The 25,413-nt window shown below is 38.6% G+C and overlaps 1 protein-coding gene across 14 annotated transcripts in view; it reads right to left on the bottom strand.

Annotated features, from left to right (window-relative positions):
- The window catches only part of PLEKHA5 (pleckstrin homology domain containing A5), a 154,036-nt gene that overhangs the window by 62,140 nt on the left and 66,483 nt on the right, over positions 1 to 25,413 (bottom strand). For 12 of the 14 annotated variants that reach the window (XM_031060545.1, XM_031060546.1, XM_031060542.1 and 9 more), the window contains exons 2-3: positions 5,454 to 5,537; positions 4,389 to 4,509 (exon numbers count right to left, since the gene is read on the bottom strand). In XM_031060545.1, the coding sequence (XP_030916405.1) occupies positions 4,389 to 4,496 (108 nt within the window). In that variant the 5' untranslated portion in view covers positions 4,497 to 4,509; positions 5,454 to 5,537. Of the gene's footprint in view, positions 1 to 4,388; positions 4,510 to 5,453; positions 5,538 to 21,391; positions 21,497 to 25,413 lie in introns of those variants that run through there. The other 2 variants (XM_031060540.1, XM_031060534.1) reach the window with 2 other exon arrangements.

The following is a 25,413-nucleotide window of genomic DNA, read 5'->3' as shown; positions in this document are numbered from 1 at the left end:
GTGCTCCAGAATTCCTACACTTGTAAAAATAGCTAATGCATTGAGGATGCTTCTGAAGACAACCAAGCACTCATGTCAAGCCTAACAAATTCAGATAATTTAGACAGCTGTCTCTAAGGTAGGCATGATAAAAACCCATACTGGCTCCAATTTCACTGAGCTAACAGCAGAGTTTTAATGGGTTACATCCTACCAACTGTGAATACAAACTTCCTTCAATTAAATGCAGCATCACAAGTGCTTTCTAATTTTAGTTAATACACAGAACACTTTAGATGACTTGTAATTAGTTTGCCACATGCTGCACAAAGAGAATAACTTCACAACAAACTCCGAACCTTAAGACAATGAGTACTTTGGGACACTGAAACATTGTAGGTGAGTATACAAACTAATTATGGGTTCTCAGACTTTAGATTACTCCTCCCCTTGTTATGCCTGAGATCTCTGGTCATCCCATGGTCTCTCATACGTAACTAATTATCTCAAAAAGCAGAATTACACCTGGTACCATCTGATCCATTCTAAGGCACAGCAACTCAGATGTCTCCAAAATCAGATCCTGTGGGAAGAGCCCTGCACAAACCCAGTGCTGAGAAAGAAGCCAGGATGTCCAGCCAGTGATGTTCACTGGTTTCCAAAACTGAAAAAGCAAACACCCAGCAGGATTTTGAACTCTGGATAACAGACCAGCGAGCATCTGGGGTTGCACATTTCAGCACCCTGCAAGTGGCTGTCCTCTCTGCTTAGCTGGTAGAAAAACACAGGGTTTATGTGAGGCTTCTTTCCCAGCTTCAGAACTAAGTCATTAATTAACATTAAATTTATTGCATGTAAATTTGAAAAACCTAGGTTGAGAACCTTGCAAATAAGGAAATTTTCTGCATGTAAACTCAGAGAGTACAAATCTGCATCTTAGTTACTTTTAACTTCTGTTTAAAAATATGTTTCCAGTTCAAGGCTTCCATTATCTTCCAAACCACAAAACAACAGGACGCTGCTTTCTGGATTTTGTAGGCAATTTTGGTGCCTTCCAATGCTGCAGTTTTCCATGAGCTGAGTGGGTTTCTGCCTCAGCATTTTAGCTTGGACTAGGAGGTTGCTCTTGATGCAAATCTCCCCATCATTCACTCCTAGTATGCTCTGGTTTGCATAATAAAGCAAACTGGATTCCATTTAGGCAGGACTAAAATATAAGATGCACAAGGAGCACTACTGGGCTGGTCTGAATATAAATCATAAAATACAGTGCACACATCCAGCTCTGAGCACCAGGAGCACCCTTCACAGCTCTCCTGTTCACTGTGCTGTTTGCTAATGAATTTTAATAATAATAATAAATAATTTTCATTTCTGCTAATCAGAAATTTCCAGCTACACTAGCCATTCAAAGCTGGACTGCACTGAAATATCTATTAACAAACTGATTAATATTTGTGAGCACTGGGAAACATCCCAGCTGCACTGGAGTCACCCGGAGCTGTCCTGGGCTACTCCACATCACAACAAAGAGAAAAGTCTTCACCTTATTCTGCTGATTATCAGGACAGCAATGAAGAGCAGCAGATCTGAACTGTGGAGGGTGACTGGAAATGTGACTGACTTTACACATCAAAAAGCAATTTATGACACATAATCCTGTTTATCTAGGTAGCAATTTTAACAGCAGGGAGAAAAATAAGATTAAAAAAAAAGACAACTACAAAAACAATTTCTTCATGCCACAGAGAGATGAAAATAAATACTTCTGTAGCAATCTGAAGCCTGTGGGTTTTCACAGCCAGGGGTCTGTGCTAGTGCCTTCATGTCTGGAAATGCACTCCAAGCTACAGGAAATAAGCAGCACTTAACAGAGCCGTAATTTGTTATTTGGCCCCCCTCATGTATACAGTGGGAAAGGAAGAATAGAATTAGGACTTTTACTGGGCAGGAACTGATTTTTGCCTCACCTCATATTAGTCTGGTCAGCAACAGCAATAGACTCCTGAGAGTCTTTCTGACACAAAATAGAAACTTCTCCAAGTTCCATGTCTATCAGGGATCAATTCACATTAATGCAAGGAAAACTTTCTCCTATACCCCTTAACTGCCTGAAACTTCAGTTGTACCCCATTTTTTTTTCCATTCCTCCCGATATTCTAACATCAGGTATGGCCATGAGTTATCTCTGAAAACAAAAACCGCCTAAAAAAATTGGTTTGGTAACCACACAAACCATCGTTCTCCTCTGTAATTAATTCTCTGTAACTTCCCTCACCAACATTTTATTCCTGTTTTAATGGGCTACAATACACAATACTACTATTACATTAATATAATACTGCATATACATGTATATTATATATATAAAAATAAATAGATAATATATATTACATTAAATTATATATATACACACTATATATAAACATATATATATCTATATACTATACATACATATATATATAAAAATATATATATACACACACTATATACACAGTACTACAAACTACATATTATAGTCAAAAGTTAAGAATTTCAGGCTTTACTGTTTGAAAACATGAGTAAAAAGAAAATCAGTTTTGTACCCAGGTATAACCCCTGGGCCATATCTTTTGTCATCTTTAGAAAGGGTTAACTCATTATCCCTGAATAGCTGCCAGAAAAGGCAGATTGATATTAGCTGTGGTTCTGCTTTCCCAAAAATTCACCTCTCCAAAACCACAATTTTTAAATGGTGTTGCACTAATTCAGACAAACGCACATCTGAAAACTGATGTAATTACACATGCAGCCACAATAATCATATTAATATTTTAAGTGCATTTAAACAACTACAACAGGAGGAATGAGAAGTAGAACAATCTATTTTTTCAAAATGTTATTTTCACAGGAAACTAAAGTGTCATTAATCAATGAAAGTAGAAGAAATCACATTAACTGGGCCAGAGAAATCTCAATTTCCTTCTCGAAGATTATGAAACAAATACTGGGCTAAAGGGCATTTTCAACTTCTCTTTTGAAAGAGAAGTGAAAAAAATGTAAGACACATGTTCCTAAATTGTAATCAATTTTGCATATTTGACCTGAGATTGCTTCCCAGAAAATGCATTTTGAGAGAACTAGCTATGTAATTATTGCTTTCTACATCACTGTTATGACTCTAACAAGAAATTACCTGGGGTTTTTTGCTTGCTTGGTTGTTTTAGGACTTAGCTGGTTTTGAGTTTGTTTTTTACTGTTGTTGTTTGGGGGTTTTCTAGTTTTTTATATTTTAAAGTGGCTTTCCTGCATGGACCTAAACATGATCATATGAAAGTTGAGATGGATTTTGTTACTGTTCATAATACATCTGTGACTCTCTATTTTTCCCCCCAGCAACATTAATAGATTAAGACACTTTTCTGATTAAATAACAGTTTTCTAACGTAGGTCAAGGATTCTGCTCGTCTCATGAGATATTTAAAACAACAAAAAGTTCCCAAAATGCACTGGAAGGAACCTTGCAATGTTTCTTATCACATGGTAAGTCAATTATTTCAATCCAAGTTTCTGACATTAAGGAATTTGCTCAGTTAGAACACATTCCAAAGTTTATTCTTCCTTTGCAGGCTGGATTAATTTTCTGAAAAAGCACTTCTCAGGGTTAGCATTTTCAATGACTAGCTAAGGCATAGGGTTTTTCCCCTTGTTTAACTGTTAACTAGTGGCTAGAAAAGATGACAGCTCTTGTCTGTCATCACTGATCAAAGCTGTTTTCTTGGTCTCCTAGAGAACTTAAGGCATTTCTTATTTTTGCAGCAAGTGCACTTTTCTCTCAGGAAAGCTGAAAATTAAAAAAACAAATGCACACAATAGGCTCATCAGCTTCATCCAATAAACCTAAAATTTGGTAGGAACATCTGGGCATTTACCTTCATCTCCTGAGAAACTGGGTGAATGGAGAAGTAAAACATAAATCAATGTGATCCTGGGATTCTCCCAAATATTTAGCAGGAGTTTTTCTACGAAGCCACGACTTCTGCTTCTGGCCCTATGTCACCTCTCTCACAATTACTTCTTGCACACAATCCCAACACTTTCTGTTTTACCTGGACACATCCAGGCAATTGTTTGTGATGGAGCAATTTCTGCAACAGTGCTGTCCCAGGTGCCTCATCAGTCACTCAGGTTTTGCTGTTCCCACAGATCAGAAAGGTCAGTTTAAGTCACAACCTGATAAAAATTACAGCTACAGTGACAATTTGAGACACCTCAGTTTCCAAATTAAACCTAGAAGGAGTCAAGTGCCCTGAAAAATATGTAAGCTTTGTTTCTCTTTTTCAGTGGAACACTAACACACAGCACTGTCTAGCAGCTTGTGGAACAACTGAATTATTTTAATTCTAATTTATTTGGACATAAAGACTTACTCTGCCCACAGGGCTCATTGGATGAGCAGCATAATCTGATGCCAGATTATAGTTAGTTGCTTCACATATCATGCTTACAGGTCGCTCCTTCTTTTCTTCAGATGACATTGCTGCAGCAGTCCTGAAAATAGAATATGTAATAGCACTGGAACATGCTGTGTGTGCAGACTGCTAATAAAAAGCACCCCTAGATGTAGCTTTGTACAGCCTGTGTCCTACTTTTCCAATTTGAAAGCAATTCACACTTCATTGCAGAGTTACCTGCGCTGTGTTTTAAACTCCAATCCATAATAGATGAATTTTAAGATGTTGCTTAAAACCAGAATTTCTCTGTTAGCACCAGCCAGGTGTTGGTGGGAGGGAAAAAGACAGGTATGAGTGTGAGATGGAAATGGGAAGAAATGCTCTCCAAAGCCCCCCTCTGGCTTTGCCCCCCTTTCACATTGGTGAAATTTGGCCAGTTCTGATGGTTTTCACTGGAGCCACCACAATGTGCTACAGCAATGGTGGTGGGGAGGACACCCAGAACCCCAACAAAATCCTGAGCTCAGGCATGAGCTCCATGCAGACCTTCTTGTATTGCTCTACAAAACTAATACAAAGAAGGCAAATCTGAGTTATTACCAATGGTTCGGAAAGTGCCCCAACTGGCCAAGGAAATAATCAATTGAGGAGAAACTATCAGGCAAAACATTATAGATCAACAGCTTGTGGCTGTCCCTAAGTGATTATAAAATTTATCCCTTTCTGGAAGTTTATTTAATTGTTATATAATATCTAGGCTGTTTACTTAAATTACAGAACAATTAGAGTGATAAGAGGAAATTCGTACAGTGCATAAATGTGATGCATTTCTATCATACAACTAATCTGAGCTGTGTTTTCTATCTTAACAATGAGTATAAAATATTTATCAGTTTTACTTGTTTAAATTACTTGAAAGCAATCTACACGTTGATCTGACTTGGAAAAAATAAATATTACCACTAGTAATCACTGAATCTTACTTCATTATTAATGGGCTTTAAGGCCTGCGTTTTAGAGAGTGAAACAGAAGGCACTTACTGCTCATTCACAACAAAAATACAATTGTCCTGTGAAGGCTGTCCTGTCACTGGATGTTTGCAGGTTACTTTTCGTTCATTATGACTGTGAAAGAGAGAGAAAGAAAAGTATTAGGCAATAAGTTTTGACTTTCCAGCTCAATTATGTAAATCCAGTGCATCAAATGCATCAGTTCAGTGAAAACAGTTAAGAATATTTCATTATGGCATATAACAACCTAAGTGTACACACTCACAAATGCATATATATATATATACACACACACACACACAAAGAAAAAGGATGAGAACTAATACTGAAGATTCTTCATTGGCACTGCCAAACACTGGCACTGGGTTGGCAAACATTCTGAATTTTAAAAACAATAGAAGTGGTTTTAGTTCATACATGAACACAGATAATTCACTTCAGCTATGACTTCATGTATTCAAAACCAGGGACAAGATGAACATGAGACGTATTGAACTGCTCTGTAAGGACAAGACACTACTGTAAAAGCAACTGTCTTCATCCTCAGGACATGAAGACACTAGTTTAAAATTTCCAATATTACAGATAAATACCCAGTGACTGGAGTAAGAGTGATGGGTTGCAATCACAGTTCTACTTTTGCAGGTGACTTTTTAATTCAGGTTGCTGCTCAGAAGTGTCTTCTAAAGGCTGGGAGGCTGAGCTTCATCCCTAGCAGCACAAAAATGCTCCCTTTTGCATTATGTCATTCCCCTGAACTGCAGATCCTGATTGATCACAGCAGCTCCTACAGCTTGGAAGAAATTGCCCAAATTCAGCAACTATCAGCTGCTGCCACAGAGGAAAGAAATGTCTGGGAAGAAGAGCAAGGCAGGGTTGGTTCTGGGCTCCTGAGAGCAAGGAGGACAAGGAGCTGCTGGGGAAGGTTCAGCACAGGGCTGTGGGGATGATGAGGGGACTGCAGCATCCCTCCTGGGAGGAAAGGCTGGGAAAGCTGGGCCTGTGTAGCCTGGAGAAAAGATGATTGAGAGGGATCTTATCAGTGCACCCACATGTCTGAAGGGTGAGTGACAAGAACACAGTGCCAGGGCAAGGGGCACAAACTGAAACACAGCCAGCTCCACCTGAACACGAGCAAAAAGCACTGAGCACTGGAACAGGCTGCCCAGGGAGGCTGGGGAACCTCCTCTGCAGAGATTCAGAACCTGCCTGGCCACCACCTGTGTCTCCTGCTCTGGGTGGCCCTGCCTGAGCAGAAGGGTTGGACTAGAACATCTCCAGAGTAACTTCATTCTTAACACCTTTTCTGCCTATTCATGTAACCATCTGAACTTTCAAAACTATGAAGCACAGCTCATCTCATGAATGTCACACTTTCCACCCTTCCTGCTTCATAAAACAACCTGAATTAACAAGACTCTCTTAATATTCCCCACTTTAAAAATAAAATTCTTTGGATCATAACAATTTGTAATTATAGAGCATTATTGATTAAAAGCTGCCTCCAAACAGAAGCCTAAAAATCCACACTACTTTCATGGTGAATGAATGGAAAAGCCTTCATAGAGTGCAAGACTAGAAAGACAGCCCAATTCTCTGCACTTCCTCTACTGGGATTTTAGAAACCTACTAATGCCTAAATGGAGAGACCATGTTACAGAGCTTAATGATGAGCTGGCATTTGCCAGTGCTTTATCTTTGTTCTGAGTTCAGCAGATTTCTAAGTTTAGCCCCTGAAGGAGCTGTTGTTGCAGAAATGGATCAATTACAACGAAGAGACAGGACAGAGACACACTGAGGACAGTCTGTGCCATTCCCAATTGCCCTAGTCATACAATGCCTCTCAAGGAAATCAGCCCAGATTAAAGAGAATTCGGGTTCAAAACACCCTGAGGAAGCATCTAGGTTTCTTTGGTTGGATTGATGTTTTTTTCCTTTTGTGAGTCCTCTTTTTCTTCCCTTCCAAAACCTTTTCTCCCCCTCTGACATTTCAGAAACTCTCACACCAAAGTGAAAAATAAACCAAACCAACAAACTATGGAAATGAGCTGGTCAAAACACTTTGCCAAAACGTTGCCTTCTTGTTTGCATTAAACCTTGACAGGTGACTGTCAGCTGCATCCATAAATGTGGAAATAATTGGATCAGGACTTCTGCTCAGGGACCAGAAATACTCAGGTCCACCCAAGAGGAGGCACATCCCATGTTTTGTGTGAGTGCACATCACTGATGATACAGAAGAGGCCACACCCAAGGACTGCAGTGGGGAAACCACACAAAACCAGGGGAGAAAGGAGGGAGAGGGTAGAAAAGTGAAAGAGGAGAACAGAGGAAGCAATACTCAAGAACATTTTGCTTCAGGTTTGAGTCATATATCAAGTGAGCATTCCAAAAGCACCAAAAAATCCTTGAACAAAACACAGTTTTCCCCACTAGTCACTGAGAAGTTCAGATGTATGGGAGGTATTTGAGATTACATAAAAAAGGCAGAAAACATATCACAGACATGAACTATGCTCCTGAGGATTGTACAGCACTTTCCTTCTAGACCTGAAGAGTCACTTCCTTCTAAAATAGTAAAGCAAAGGGAAAACAGGCCTTTTTTCCCTTCAACTTAGACACAAGTGAAATCTCATGGGTGAACACTGGAAATTCAGCTTGTGCAACTAAGAGCGATGACTGTAAATATGTCTAACTGCATGAACAGATTTTAAATACTTCCATTAGAAAACTTTTTCATTACTCATCTAAGTATTGCATTTTTGGCAGTAATTTACCTGGTATTTTGACAAGGCTCCTCAAAATACTTGTGGCAAGGTGTAGTGAAGCTTGATAATTATTGTCATAACCCTCCCACATAACAGTAGGATAAGACATTTGTTTTAAACTCTATCTTGCACAGCACAGAGAGTTTTATTCCAACCAAGCTACAGTTTGATATTCACAATCTTCAACATCCAATTTCGACAGCTGTTCAGTTACCCATAAGTTTCTGGCTACACACACACACTTAGAATTTCATTTATTATACTACAATAATCTATACATCATCAATAAATCTCAGGGAAAATAAAGCAAAAAACCTAATTTATTTCTTGAGAACTCTAATTTCAACTTTATACCAAGTCCAATGTGTAATTCAGAGTTTCAACCCCACATATTTATGTGTATGTACTTCATTAAGTGGAAAGAGAGTGATTCACTTTGACACAGCCAGTGTGTTACTTTTCACTTATGCAGAGGTACAGCCTCTTCCTTCTCCTTCCAGTTTTTCCCATGTTTTGAGAACACAGGACAACCACACACAAAAGTCTTTTGCACTTTTTCTGAAGGCCTTAACTGATCCTTACTATTTTAGGATCTGTATTAATGGCATGCTAAACACTAAAGACAAAGACAGGAAAAAATTCCCTGTGTATTTCATTACTATTAATGAGCATTCTCCAGACTTGGTATGTATCAAACACTATTCCTCATTAATATTTGCTACTGGAATGTTCTGGGCTCCAGAAATCTACACTAAGATGACATGACAGAAGCAATTCAGTGCAAAATAAAGCATAATTCTTGCATGTATCAAGATAATATTCTTTCTGCTTGATTCCAGCAGTGGTTTTCTACCGGCCATCAAAGAATCAAAACCAAACTAAAGCAAACCAACCATATATGTGAAAACAAGCAACCCTAACCACACCAAAATAGCCTCACCTGGGTAGAAGGTCCGTTTTTAGAGATCTCAGTGCAAGACAACTGGTACCAACCTAACAGCATCAACTTAGCTTGACCCCTTTCCTCCAGAATTTTCAAACTTCTCCTTTCCAATCCCTTCCTCTGAAAGCTGCAAGCTTTGGCATCATTTACAAGGTAGCTTAGTTCTGGCACATGAACAAACTCCCAGAGCAAAAGGATTTATTCTGTTCAGGTTAGAAATGACAGCAACCTTGAATTTGACTCACGTTATTTGCCTTCTTATCTACTCTCTCTCTCCTTTCCATCCTTTGAGACTCCTAATCTCTTTAGAAGACAGAGTTATTTTACTTATTTTCTAGACAAGTTAAAAAAAAAACTTTGCTGTGTAGTTTTAATCTATTCACTAAATATACGGTCAACAGCAATCTTTTTGTTGGTTTAATGTGATCCAAGGACTGCTGAAAAAAAAAAGGCCCTCAAATATATCATTCAGAGATATTATTCTATTTGTAAGCAGCAGCTAAGCACATCATTCCAGGTGCACAGCTTGCCAACACAAGTCCTACACAAGCAGGTTTCTTTGTTTTCTATCTGGTGTTTTCAGGACTGCTGACCCAAAATGCTGTGCACCAATGTTTTGTTCTAACACACGTTACAAAAGTCAGCCAAATCAAAACTCTGATCAGTTTTGCTATTTTGAAGTCACTATCATCTTTGTCAGTGTATTGCATAGGAAATTAACTCAGATAACTGCAGCTGGAATGGAAAAGGAGATATGTAACCCCGTTATACAGCTAAAATGAAGGGTTAGACCATTTTTCCTCTGGAACAAAACAGTTCACTCCAAAGCAGCAACAAAGATCAAAGGACCAGGGTGGAAACAGTTGGTTTGGGGTCTCTCCATTGAATGATTTGGTTGAGCTCCCTGTCCTCTTGAAAAAAAAAAAAGCTGGGCCAGAACTCCCAAAGACACATCTGGTTTTCTCCCACTCAAATTAAAGCTAGATGCCACTTCAAAGCTTCCCTCATGCCCTTTCTTTGTAGCCTTTATTTATGCGTTCCTCAGTGCTAAGGCCTTCTCATTTGCTTATTGTCAATGTGGCCATCAAAGCAAAGGCTAAACGCAAACAAAATCACAAACCAGGACACAACTTTTGAGAGGCCTCCACATCTTTAATTTAGAAACACTGTTCCTTTTGACAAATGAGCACTGGAGAACACATTTCAGAAGAATGCTACGCCAAGTATCTGCTTCCTAACATTTATTCTAGGTCTTAAGTTTCACAGGCTGGCAATCTAATCTCTCTATTATGGATACACACAATCCCTATATAGCACAAATATGCTGAAAGATATTTTTTATGAGAAGCAGTTTTATTCATTTTAGTGACAAAATACTTGAAAAGATGACAAATAAGGTAAGAAGACCAAGATTACCAGAGCAATAAAGTCATTCTCTCTGCATTAATGTTAAATTCCTGCACTAATATTTAAAGGTAAGGTTCAACTGGAAAAAAACATAAAACAAGTCTAGGGCAGATTTGTTTGGCTTCTGTGAATGAAGTCCTTCATTCCTCACCTGGTGAATCAAATCAGCCATTTCTACCTTGTGTGCTTGCTTTGCAGCATAAGAATGTCTCATTTCTAACAGCAATAAATGCAGTTATACTTACCTAACCAAGAGTTGTCTGAACTTGGAAAAAAATTAAGTAAATGCAGTCCCTACACAACAGCAAGCAAGGATGTGGTCTGTGGCTATGCTGCCACTTCTATGCTACTGAATCTGTAATGCCACATTTTACAGCAAACAGCAAATGCAAGCACTTTTTTACCAGTGCTATCATACCCTAAAATTACACGAGCCTTTTTTCAATTAAGGTTTTTCAACAACAAGTTTGGAAAGGGGGCTGCACGGCTCCACAGGGAAATATCTGAGTGCGGTAACTAAACATCAGGGAGCCCCAGGAAAAGTGGGAGTGAAGAGACAGCCAGTCCCAAAGTGCTGACAGACCTGTAACACGTCCCATACGCTGCTGAGAACAAAGTGTTTGTGACCCTTTGTGTGTGCACACGCTTTTGGGAAGGTGCAGACAAAATTCTACTCATTTTCTTGGCAGACAATGTAACACCTAAACTGTAGTTACTGCTGCCACCATTTTTCCTGGGCTGCTCTGAGTTTATTTTTTCAGGCAACCTGCCAGTTCTCTAGACTTTCCTTGTAAGTCCTCCTCAGCTATAGTTATAGCAGCTTTGGTATCTTTGCTGCTGCTGTAGTGAAAAGCATCTGGACATTTCTATACAGCTGACTGTAGTCCAGCTTTTATTTTATTTTCCAAAAGATTAAGCACTGCTGCTCCAAAATTATAAGCCTTCCTCTCAATGCGACCATTCAAAACCCACACTCATATTCCAGTGAAAATATCCATATGAAAACAGCCTTTTCTCACTTGAGCAGATATGATTAACATGCTCTCATGATATATTTCCAACATTTTACGTAAGCAAGAGCAAACATTTAAAAAAACTCTTTCAGAACACTAGGACGAAATAATTGCTAAAACAGCATGCACTCTATTACAGATTAGGAAGGTTTTAATGAAAAACTTCTCTTGCCAATCAAACACTCCATTGTCAGAAAAAGTTACTGTGCTCAGGGTTCCCAGAACTTTGTGGGAGGTGTCTTTCATTCTGTAGGTAACATATCTGGCAATCTGTGAAATACTGAAGCTCAGTAAGGGCCACAAAGCCATTGTGGTAATTAGTGAGATGCACCTGCCACGTGTCATCAATTTATGCAACATTTCATTACATTTGGGGATGGAGGGGGACTGGAGCATCTCTGAGGAGGAAAAGCTGAGGCAGCTGGGGCTGCTTAGCCCTGAGAAGGGACCTCATCCCTGTCTGTCCCTGCCTTCAGGGGGGGCTCAGAGCAGGGACTGTGAGGCCCAGCAATGGTGGGACAAGAGGAATGGGCAGGAACTGATGCCCAGGTTCCACCTGAACACAAGGAAGAACTTCCACCCTGTGGGCTGTGGAGACCAAGATTGCCCAGGGAGGTCATCTGCCTCTCTGGAGATGTTCCAGAACCATCTGCACACACTGCTGGGCCCTGTGCTCTGGGGTGACCCTGCCTGGGCAGGGAGGTGGCACCAGATGCCCACTGTGGTGCCTTCCAGCCTGGCATTCTGTGAAGACTGACAGCAGATGGCTGATCAGTTGATGTTTTCCAAAATTTTGCTTCCCTGATACAGGGGGGACACTGCAGCCTCTCCTGAAGAGGTAGAGAGGGTAGAACAAGTAAAGCTAACTTGTAGAGAGGGCAACAAAAAGCCACATTTAATTTAAAAAAACACAAAAACCAGCAACCAACCAAAAAAAACCCACAAACAAACATGCCCCCGAAACAAAGAACCCAACAAAAAAAAATCCCTGTTCCAAAACAAAGAAAAAGCTGTCTTTGCTGCTGGAGTTTGACCACTCTGATTAGCACACTAATAAATTGAGACATTTCATTAATAGGGTTTAATTAGAAACCACTAATTGGTCTTTTCTTACATATGCAATGTTAGAGATTTTCAGAACAAGAAATGAACCTGACTTGAATTTACAAGGGACAAATGATCACAGCTTGCATGAGCACAACTGTACAACACTACGAGAAGAAATTCATCACACCAAGTAAATTAGAGATAATTGAGCTCTCTTAGTCACCCCCTCTACAACTACAAGCATCAAATTCAGTAAAAAACTTTTAGCAAATGCTTTTACAGCTACATAGCAACTTTTACTCTTTTCAAAGCTCACTAGACAGAAAATTATCTTTACCACATACCACTAAGCTCAGTTACGCAAGCCTTGGCCTACTTCATTTATTAAAAGCCTAAGTGAGATGTGCTCTTGAGCAAGCTTTAGAAATAGGAGTAAGAATTCAAAAGGCAGTGCTGACTTATGCTTCCATTTCACTGTATGAAAATTAGAGATATTTTACAAGGGAAAGCAACTTTAATAGCAATTCCTCTTAGCAATTTTAACATGTTTTTCAATAATTGTACATTAAAAAAACACTAAAGATACTTATAAGAAAAGTGAATGCAGACCATTTAAGCAGTTTAATATCTATTGATGTGGAAAGAGTTGTGCATTTGTTCAACAAACTCCTCCTATAGAACTGCAAAAAAGTAAAGCTCCTGATTTTATTGAGTTACAAATCCAAGAGATTTGTAACTCAATAAAATAGAAAAAAAAAGAAAAAATTAAAATAGGAAAAAATAGAAAATAAAAAATGAAAATCCATAAAAATAGAAAAATGTATAATTTCAGTGAATTACTACCTCAAATTTAACAGCAGAATTTCATCAGACATTTAGTAAAACCACAGTGTGTTGCTTTGCAAATCTCTCTAAGCACACTGGAATCAAAAAACCAATATTCACTAACAGAAGTACTTAAATACCTTATTTATCTTACGTTTTCTACCTTGGGTGACATTTTTATCTGGTAGAATTTATCATTACTCAGATTTGTTTGCTTTCTGTTTTTTGGTTTTTTTTTTTGTATGAATGGTGGGTTGCTTTGGGTTTTTTTTTGCACTTGGTGTTTTCTTGAGATTGTGTAAATCACAGCAATCCTTTAATCACCTAAGCCAAGGTTATACAGAAGTGTAACAACTTTGCGCTGTCTCTAAGACAACTACAACAACTTCCATTTCTTGATCACTTCAGATACCTGGGAATTGGCATTGTCACCACACAATCACACCTCTGGTAAACAGCCATTTTTATTAAATAAAATCACATTTCTATTAGTATCTCAGCAGAAGTTCTAAAAGAAAACCATGTTTATAAAGCACTTATCTTAGAATACACCAGGTCATAACTACACCCTTCCTAAGTCTGCTGACAGAAAATGGTCTGGCAAACTTCTGCCAAGTCATTGTCATCTGGGAAATGATTAGAAATATTTATTCTAGCAATCTGAGAGAAGAAAGCAGCTGAAATATTGGTGCACCCAGTTGTCTATCAGTTGTGACTGTGGTACCTATTCAGACACATCCTGTATTTCAAGCTGTCCCTCCCAATAGATCCTATTGTGCAAGAAATAAGCACCGAGACTGAAATTTATAAAAATAATTATTTTATAAATGAACAGTCATCACTAAGGCTTTAATCACTGGCCTTCTTAAAGCCATTGTGAAGATTTAATTGAATAATCTTGGTGGTCCACTGATAGAGCATATGCAAATATGTGCAGCAGGCCCCAGAGGATAATTAATTGAAGCTTACACCATGTGTGGGCCTGCATTCATCTCAGACAAAAGAGTACAAACTCCATTAAAAATATTCATTGCCTGTGACGTGAAGTTCAAGCCCAGAGACACACGGGGTACAAAGTGTGGCACTGAGCTGGAACACTGAACGTGTCTCTTGTCATCCCCAAGGACCCAGCTGAGCCTCACTGAGCTCTCCTTTCTTTCAGTTCACTTGAGTGCAGCTTCAGGAGCTGATCATCTCAGAAAAATAACAATATCATTGCCTTAGAACAGCAGCAAGTTGTTCTACAAGTCTCCAAAAGATTAAAAATGTCAGCAAGAAATAAAATTGGTTTGGGGTTTGTTTGACATCACAAGTAGATCAGAAATTATCTCAGGATTTTCTCAGAACCCTCACATCCTTTAAAATACACCCTATACTGTTTTCTTCGAACATCCACACCTAAGGCTCATTTGCTCCTAAACCAGACCAACAATGCTGGTGCACATAGAATGTATTTTAATTTACAGGTGTGGACACCAATCAGGCTTGTGGGGGAGCTTTGAGAACTGATCTAACTGCAGTGAGCCCAAATATCCCCTCTTTTATTTAATTTTCAAGTCATCACTGCCTATTATTCATCTTGTTAACTTCAAGTATTTATAAAAAGTAGGCAGGCATCAACTGCTTTTGAGGAAAAAAAATATACTGCTTTTCAGGAAAAGCATCCTTACATTATCCACAGAAAACACCAGAGAGTATCATACTTTGACGTGGTGCTCTCACAACTTGAAACATCAACACAAGTCCTTATCAGGCAGAGAATGTCAGCCCAGATGGACCCACCCATATACAAAACATCCACAATAAAAGTTATTTTGAGAAAACAAATTGATTTTTAGAACCAGTCTGCCTAACAAATAGCAAAAAAAAGGCAAGTCAAGCTGAATACATGAAAAGATTAAATCCTATTTCCTTAAATAATGTTTTAATTCTTCCCATCTCAATGCCAAGTTTCTTAAAAATAAATTAAAATCATAATTTAGACAGATGGTTGAAGAGGCAGCAACACCAATACACACTATCAGGTAAGGAAGGAGAGCAGATGAAGAGTAACACTTTCTCTCTAATTAAAGTAATTTGGCCTTTTAAAATTAAGAACAAAAATATGTATAATAGGTAAACACAAATTAATTATTTAAAGTGCTATAATAAATACCCACAGATGAAAAACCAAAAAACAAAAAACAAAACAGATTTGCTTTTCAGAATGTACTTCATGTCAAGTGTTTTAAAAGATGACTTGGCCAAAGTAAGTACCAGAAGAAAAACAGCATTTAGGTAGCAGGATATATCATCATTCAATTTACAGACGAGATTTCAGAACCCCATCTGACCAAGAGTTTACGTCTGCCACCCACTGCTTATATGCAGACTGTCAATCACTTTGATGCCTGTTGGTCTCATATAATCAAACTGTTGGCTCTAGAAGTCCAGAAATTTCCATTTGACAAAAAGTATTTCTTGGCTGCCTCCCCTCGTATTTTCACATCTTCGATTTCAACACCTACACAGATTGATCTGCATCATCCTTTTACTTCATAAATGCAGAGGAACAACTACAGTTTATTTACAAAGTGAACTGTCAGCACATTTGACAGCTCTGCAGGAAAAATACCCAGCAAAAAACATTATAATTCAGTAGTCCCCTAGTTTTACATCTCACAACTGTATCCTTACCTCACAATACAACAGAAATAACAATTGATATTTATTAAAGACTCTTGCTGACCCAGCAACACATTCTGCTTCAGCAAATGACACACCAGGTTGTTCCTTCCAAGGTTAAACTGCAGCAGCAGAGAAAACTACAGGACAACACCTCTTGAACAGGCATGATGCCTCCAATGACCTTCCATTAAATTCATACCTCAGTGACAGCCAGGATCTGGGAGCTGTTTTTCTTTCTCAGGTGGTTTTTTCAAGCTCAGGGTACAGCAAAGTGCCATGGAACTGGCTTTTTTGGCAACAGCTGACTATAGTGTAAGGACTTCTTCAACCTCAAGCAGGCAAAAGTGATTTTTTTAATGTGTTTTTAATGTGTTTTAAGTATTTTTAATGTGAGAGCAGTTCATCTGTATGTGACATTTCTAAGAGTGTAACTATATGACAATGAAAAATATCCTGGTGAAGACTCAGTTCATTGAGGAACTCCTTATGGGAAGTGAAAATCAGTTTATTTCATTTATGTCAGAGCAAGGGGTCAGGGACAGAAGAACACTGGGATCACACTTAATGTCAGTCATTTCGTGTGATTTTAAAATGGGAAAGAAAACCCCAGGGACAACCACCTCTCTATTGGGTGGGAACATAATTTTTTATAGACTTCTTTAGGAACTTGTGTAAGTTTTTCTTATGTTGAATCTGGCTTTGGAAACACTTTTAAAGGACTAGTAAAATTGTATCCAAAGAAGTCAAATTAACTGCTGTTTACCATATGGAGTATTACTCAATTCTCCTCTTACCAGCAGAAAACATGAACATATGGAAGAGATTTGCAAGGCAGGGAATATTCCTATGAAACCCAGAAGTGAAAACTCCTTCTCCTACTTTTTTTTTTTCTTTCTGGATTACACATTGTATCAGGAAAGCAGATTTTAGGCTACATTTCAAGACTATAAAACAGAGGATTTGTAAAGAAATATGTTTTTACAGTATCTCTCACCTTATATCCTCTTTGCAGAATCAGCAACTTTAGAGATGTTCCAGATCTATAAAGTAACTATGCTATGCAGAATTTTTACAGCTCTCCAGCTACTCAGTATAGCTCTACTTGTTATGTACCTTCTTCTGGCATGCCAAATCTTGCATTCTTTATGGGGATCCTGCCTCCCTATTTGTGTAATGCCCTTCCTAACTTCAAAGCATGGCAAGATTTTTTATTTATGGCCAGCAGGTTTGGAGTAGCACAATACTCTAGAATTGGCACAAACAGGAAAACACCCAACACCCCACATCATTCCTGGCTGAAAATACCAATGTTTATTTTTTTCTTTGCTTTAAACCCAAATTTCTGTGCCCACTGGAGCTGCAGGCACCACAGAAATCATGGTCTGATGAAGATGGCAATGAAATCTCTAGAACAGAAATCTAGAACCCACTATGGGTGCGCTCCCCTTCCTAACTCCAAAGCATGGCAAGTTTGGAGATGTATTTATGGCCAGCAGGTTTGGAGTAGCACAATACTTTAGAACTGGCACAAAAAGGGAAAAAACCAACACTCCTGGTCATTCCTGGCTGAAAACACCAGTATTTATTTGTTTTTTTGCTTTAAACCTAGATTTCTGGTGCCCACTGGAGCTCCAGGCACCACAGAGCTCATGGAATAGAAATCACAGACCATGTTTAACTCTTTATGAGCCTGGTTTTGTGCATCCTGCTCTGATGAAGGTGGCAATGAAATCTCTGGAACAGGCTATTGGTCAGAGCTGTATGGATAATGTTACTCTTTCATGGTGGACATGGCAATAAGAGTCCCTTGAAGACAGAGCCTTTGAAGGTATTTTTGAATATTATTCTGCTCATATGCAATTTGGATCTCATAAAGCAATGAATTTTAACAGCAGAAGCTGGGAGAGGAAAAAAAAATCAGTTCACCAGCAATTTCTCATTCCACATGAAGAATGGGGACTAAAGTAAGTTTTGCTTGTTGAAAACAAACTGTCATTTGAAGAACTCCCCCACAGAGTAGCAATTCAGGGAGTTTGGCCATACTGATGCCTTGGGCTGGGAGGTTTCCCATGCCTGCTGTTTATAGGGTTGCCAACACCCAACACACTCCTGATCCATGCCTGCCTCAGGCAGGGCTCTGAGGATGCTCTGCCAATGACAAGTCAGCAAAAAACATCTGCCATCATCTCCTCCCTCCTCATGCCCTTTTCCTGGAGATAATTAAGGCAAAACCACTCAAACCAAACAATCCACCCAATCCAAACTCTACACATTTTAAAGGAACAGAAAATGCACAAGCCAAAACACATATTGGTCAAACAACTTCAGATAAAATTTACCTTCACTTTTGTTTGGAGAGTTCCAACCCTGAAATGACTGGCATTGCCCCATAACTAAAGTTTTAAACGATTTAATGCCAAGCTAAAAGCTTGATTTCATAATATGTTATGTTATAAAAGCAAACATGCTCTTCACAAAATAAGTGTTTTCAGTGTTTTGCAAAAAAAGAACATTCTAGAAAGTGAAAACAGATCAATAAGGACAGTAAAAAAATGTTAAGTTCAAGCAATGAATTCATCAGCTTCCCCAAAAGCAAGTATGAGCAAGCAACAGTGCCTTGCCATGAATGTTGTTCATATTTTTCCTCATTAGGCAGAAGGTATTTGGAGGTAAAGAACTTGTTCCATGATCATGGCTCTAAACTACTTCACTGCTCAGGTGAAATCAGAAATTTGTCCCTTCCTCTCTCCACCTCCAAAAATAAACAGCACAGTTTAAGCTTTTGAAATTTTTTCTCTGCATGACAGCTTTCACTTGTTTACTGCAAAAAAATTTGTTTCTATGGCGAGGTAAGTGAATCTGCAGATGACACTGAATATTCACACCTGGTGTTCCACTATCATATTATTTAGATAAAAGAGGAGTTTCAATACCAGAAGAACCACATGTAACCCCCTTTCACCAGTAAAATAGCAGTCTGATACACCTGGCTCAGTTTAGAGGCAAAGCCAGAAGTTTCTTTCAATCATGCAGTTCAGTGACACACAGCTTTAAATACATCAATATATTCCTCTGCTAGCTTATGTTAGCTACACATTTAAATGAAGATATATTTAAGGTTTAAAAACCTTGCTCACATTAAAACTTAATCCTTTTCTCATTTGAAAAAATAACCCCAGCAATCCAAATCCTGCAAGAAAAGGGAAACTTATGAGCTAGAATGTGACTCCTATGGGCTGGAAAAAACTGGAAAATTCCAGCTATCACCACACCAACTATGGCTCCATTCAGCTGACCAAGAAACCCAGAAAGTTTCATACTGGCAGCCATGATCAAGCTAACATATGCAGTAAGCATTTCTAGACCTATACTTAAAGAAAGGCCCCTCATTCCATTCCCCTTTCTTTTCTGGAAAGAATTTAAGCACATTATTATGTGCTTAACAGATTAACTTAAATGTATAGCTGCATGGGGTTTTTTTTTGCTGAAGAAAAGTAGCAAATTAGAAGTTTATGTACAATCCTAAATTCCTGTCAACAGAACAGCACAACAGCAATTTATGCCACTCAATCTATACAATTCCAAACCTAAAATGCTACCAGCACTTCATTTTTGTGCATAGTCTCTGTATTTATCTCCATCTAATAGTACATTCAGTATACCAAAAAGCACAGCGCACTTTAAACATCTTTGAAGACAGTTTGATATGACTGCCCATAAAAAACTATTATGGCTAAGCTCAAATCACACTAAAAAAAAACCAACAAAACAAAGCAGTGATAAAACTTGCATTAGAATTTAACTTATGAAGCTTAAAGAGAAATATAAAAAAGGGACCAAGTTGGTAAGACAAGCATCTCACTAAAATGAAACATTAAAATTTATCTAAATTCAACATTAGAATTTATTTGGGAACTAAAATGACAAAGAAAATAGTTTTTCTATTCATAACAACAGAATTTAAAAAGCTTTTCCCAGAGCTCATTGTTTTTCATTCTGGGTTGGGAGCCAAACCACCTACATGAAGATTCAGAGCTACAAAGGAACTTCAATGCTAACAGTCATCTTCCAAACCACGTAAATCATAAATATTACATCAATTCTGCATCTGCAATACATCACCACCACACCACTGTACCACAAGAATTGCCAATTGCTGCATTAATGACATTACCCTAAGCACAGGTTTCTGGAAGCTGATGCATTACATCCACCCACAGCTCTGATTCAGACCATCCAAATTCAGTCTGGAATTATTTCCTGATGGAAATCAATACCTAACTTTTACTGAGATGAGTTGCAGTATTCCCCAGAATCTTCAAACAGATGAATAAGACATTTTTTTGCATGTATTCATCCATCGAGACTTGTCATCCTTAAAGGAACACCAAAAGAAACCAAAACCAAAGTGACACAGCAAAAACCCTGGGCTTCCCTTGCTAAATGCCTCTCTGGAGATAACTGTGCTGTAATTTTCTAGGTATAAAAAATAAAAACCTCCTCAAAATTGGAACCTGACAAGATTTCCAAGTGTCACAGGATTGCAGCACTTTTACAATTAGACATTTAACTACCAGGGAGGAAAAAAGAAGACATGCATTTTATATTTCTCCTATAAAGAGAAAACGGTTACCATGAAGTGGAAACTGAAGAGTTTTTCAGTTATTTAAATCCTAAGCTACAACCAGATACTGCTTTGTGGGTTGCCTGGTAGTTTTTTCTGAAATAATTTTTATGCTGCCAGAATTTGTAGCTCATTATATGACATCCCTACAGAAATAAACACCCAGCTTTGCAGGTGATATACACACAGATATATACACTGGCTGGAAACGTACCTGGTTTTCTGTTTTGTGCCCTCCACAAGCCCCAAAATCACATTTGAAACCTGGCATCCAGTAACACTGCCATATGAGCCGTGTGTTAAAATCAGGTACCTTACAAGTGTCTATTTGGAAAGTACTTCCCCCATCCAGCATTGCAAGCTAATTTAAAAAAGCTCAAATTCCTGCTACACTCAATCTCTATGACATGATTTAGCAGACAAGCATGTCTAAATAAAAATTTTGGAAGTGAGACACAGTTACAGTAAGTATTAACACAACCTCTACCCACAATTAGGCTTCTACTTAAAATCTTAACTTGAACTCGAATAAAGTTGTATTCTGCTTGGCATATATTGTGATTTATTGAATGCTGGATTAAAAAAATCTAAAAAAGAGCCTTTTATTCCAAAGTGGGAGGAAACGCTTTATATCTTAGGAAAAACAATCATTAAAATGTATAAGAATTACTCACCAGTCTCCAGAGACATGAATTCTTTAGCACAAGCTTGACACACAAACAGGAAAACACAAGTAAGGATGTGAGGGACGACCCTTTTCTCACAGAAGCTGTTTCCCAGTGAGTGCTGCACAGCCCTGACCCAGAGGAAAAGCAACTTAGCTGTCAGGATTGCTAGACTCTGGGAAAGCTGATCCCAGAGTGATGTCACTTATTCCTGAAATGTTACTGCAGCTCCAAACTATTGACTCTCTCCTACCAATAAAAATCTCATCCTCCAGATGATGGAAAACAAAACATTTTAACTACAGGATTGAGTTTCAACAGGAGATAAATAGTACAGATTTTAACAGCACATCTTGAGCTTAGACAAACTATTACAGTCAGAAAAAAGTGAAAAAAAAACCAAACCAAAACCAAGCCACAAAACACAAAAAGGCCCCAGATATTATCTAAATATACTCTTCTAATTGTCTCTAACCTGCAAGGATTTTCTTTCTGGCAGCAGTAGTCGGAAAACTCTGCATGAGATGAAGGGGAAGAGCAAAGACTGGCACCACAGCACTGGGCATCTGCCTACAAAGCTCCAGCTAACGCAGCTGAGAAGTTCCTGGCCTGGCAGAGTGGATCTCAGCCAGGTCACCTTTCTCCCTTTTTTGACTTCTTTCTGCCCCAAGGTGTGCCCCACGAAGGAAGCTCAATCCTCAGGATTTTGTCCAACTCCATTGGGAAACATTTTTTTTGGATGGAAAGAGAAAAAAATAATAACGAGCAAAACCCATAATGCTTGTGTGCTAAAATCAGGAAGTTTTAATACTGAAATAGATGTATCCAAACTATTAATGCAGCTAATAATGTGAAGCTATAAATGCTGTGAAGAACACCACAGAAAGGAAAGAAATGATCACAACAGGCACTGCAGGAAATTTCTATACAGGACAGAAAAAGCAGGGACTAATACTCTAAAAATATAAAGCAAGAAGGAATGAAGAACATGAATAAATTATTTGGTGCATAAAATTCACTTCTGCAATGGTAAAAAGCAGAGTTGTACTTGAAGGGATGTCTGGGGTCTTCTGCAAAATCCCAAATTTTAGAGCACAGAGATCTTTCATATTAAAACCCTTAACATCAAAGATTATCTTCATGAGTATCTTCAAATTAGTGTCACACACATTTTTAAATATGACAGCCCACACATTTCCAACAGTCCTGAGCCAACACCATCCTAAATTAGAGCTGGTTAGCAACCAACAGGGGCACTGTGTGGGCAAGCACCACCTCCAGTCAACTGCACTGAGGGCAGTGCCAGCCTTTCTGCGCAGAGAAGGCCTGGATTTTTGTACATTTATTAGTGAAAATATGTGAGCTACAAAGAGACAAGTCTTGCAGGGAAAAAAAAAAGCAAATTCACAAGATAAATCGCTGCTTTTTAAAAAATGATCCCACACGCGCAAGATGAGAAATTCTAAGGAATGCATAAAGTAACAAACTAGAGGGAACAGAGAAGCCTTCAAAGCAAAGAAATGGCAACTCAAGTTAGAACAACAGAAAACATTCCTCTGATAGCAATGGGAAAACACCCCAAAAGTGGCAGGCAGTCAGAAAAGGCTTTAAATGGGGATGGAAACCTGAGTTATCCCTCAATTTTCAGCGTCAGCAGCATCAAAAGCAGAAGCTGTGGGGCAGAATGAACTAGAAATAAATGCAAGGTACAAGCTGCCATGGAAGGAACTGGTTAAAGAGAAGCAGCCAAGTGCTCAACAGTGCCCAGGACACTCCTGCCAGATGCCTGCTCAGAGCTAAGGGGTGAGATCATCAAACCCTTCTGTGTCAGAAAAAGGCTGGCTCCAAAACCCACAAGTGCTAAACCCCGAAGGCAAGTGACCTATTTTGAAACAATTTCACCTGTCACACTTAGAATAGCAAAAATCTGGAGCACAAAACCTGTGAAATGCTGTTTTCCAAAAAAGTATGGAATGTGAGACTGGAGCCAAGTATTAACAATGCAGAAATTAGCTGGAAAATATAAGGGTTTTACCACGCAAAGCCATGCACTGTATTTCAAAATGTGACTGGATGGATTAATAAATTCAAGTTCCAATAATCTGATATTTTTTAAAAATCAATCTTTTTAGACTTAAATAAATAGAAATTACCATGGGCGGACCAAAATTGTGGGATTCAAAATTGTGGTATTATACAGGCATGTGTTAAGTGGTCAATATTAGATTTTGTGCCTCCTTTTCTTGCTTGGCACATTTAATTCACAATACTGATCCACTGCTTGAAATTAAGTTAGCAATCTTCCCCTCCTCTTTTTGATAGCATATGGTAAGTTTTATGGAAGTAATTAATCTCCTGTTAGTTCTGTGGCATTAAAGCCTCTCTTTGTAAGAGCTGTGCTATTTCCAGAAGAATCTAAATTTCATTAATAGCCTCCAGCCCTGAGTTCAGTGTTAAGACTTGACGAAGCATTAGCACATGACATTGGAAGACAAAGATCTACCAGTTTTGAGAGACAGAAGCTTGCCAGAATGTAAGGGCTGATTTTGAAAGAGAAAATCTTAATATTTAATTACACCAGCTTTCTGGTTTTGTCCAGTTTTGAATTTCATTGAAACACCAGTTATTTCTGAAGGCCTTCAAACTGAGATTGCAGTCAGTGCTGAAGCACCATAATTTTCAACAGAGCTTAACTTCCTAAAAATATAAGACAGCTGAGACTAATACTAACAGTCTAAATCAGAGTGGGACAGGACACACTTTGTCACTACTGAACTAGAGAGTTAAGTTCCACTTAACGTAATTTGCTATTTTCAGTAAGAAAAATTTTGGTTTTTTCAGCCAAACCAACATAACTGAGCACAAGGAGCAGGGGAAAATAAAATTGCTCTGGGCACATATGTACAGAGAACCACATGGCAATATTGCCTGTATTTTTCACAGAATTTAGGGTTTTATGTTCATGTCTAAGTTACTAAGAGCTTTACTAAGTTATTTTACTAAAATCTTTAGACATTTGATTTAGGGAACATAATTCTGATTAGTTCAACAGGCTGCCTTATGGACAGTCAGTGTAAATGCTATAATACACAAAAACCTTAGGTAAAAAAGCTGTCACATAGGAGTGAGGCTCATGCAGAAATGTCAGATGAACAAGACTGCCGATGGTCAGCAAGTTCAACCCTGTGCTCAGAGGTAAACCCAATGCCAGATTGCAAAGGTCCTTGTCCAGCTGAGTTTCAAGAATCTTCAAGAAAGACTTGGAATCATTCTCTGCTCAAGAGGCATGGGTTTTTTACTACTATTTTTATTTTAATCTGTTAGAATGTGCTTTACTGTTGTTTATGACCATTGCTCTTTTTACAGTTCTGACGAGAGTCTGTCTCATTTACAAAGTCCATGTAGTTAATGAAGGCTGCAGTTAAGTCCCTCCTTTTGTCATCTCTTCAGGCTAAACACATTAATCTCCTTCAGCCTCTTGAGCAGAGAATGATTCCAAGTCTTTCCTGAAGATTTTTGAGACTCAGCTGGACAAGGGCCTTTGCAATCTGATCTGGCATTGGATTTACCTCTTAGCATGAGGTTGAACTTGATGACCACCAAGAAGAGTCTTGTTCCCCCGACATTTCTGCACGAGCCTCACTCCTGTGTGAGGAACTGACTTGCTGATCAGTGACAAAATAGTTCCACCCCAGCAGCAACTCCAGGAAAGACTCTGCAAACAGCCACTGAATTCAAACTTCAAATTATTGATTTGCTTATGGTGCAGTCAATTCTTCACCATTCATCCCATCCACACCCACGCTCAGATACAAAGGTACCACATGAAGATACATCAAAAGCCTTGCTGAATTTATGTGGTTTCCGCCGTTTCCCCCCTCAGTTGCAGAGGCAGTCACTGTAGGAGGCAGCCAGGTTGGTCAGGCAAGATTTTTCCTCAATATATCCATGCTGGCTGTTTCCAATTACCTTCCAGTCTTTCACATGCCTAGCAACAGTTTAAATGAGAACTTGCTCTTTAATATTCTCAG

This window comes from Geospiza fortis, unplaced genomic scaffold, assembly GCF_000277835.1.
Source record: "Geospiza fortis unplaced genomic scaffold, GeoFor_1.0 scaffold13, whole genome shotgun sequence".
Taxonomy (NCBI): Eukaryota; Metazoa; Chordata; class Aves; order Passeriformes; family Thraupidae; genus Geospiza; species Geospiza fortis.
This window is presented reverse-complemented; position numbering and strand designations above follow the sequence as displayed.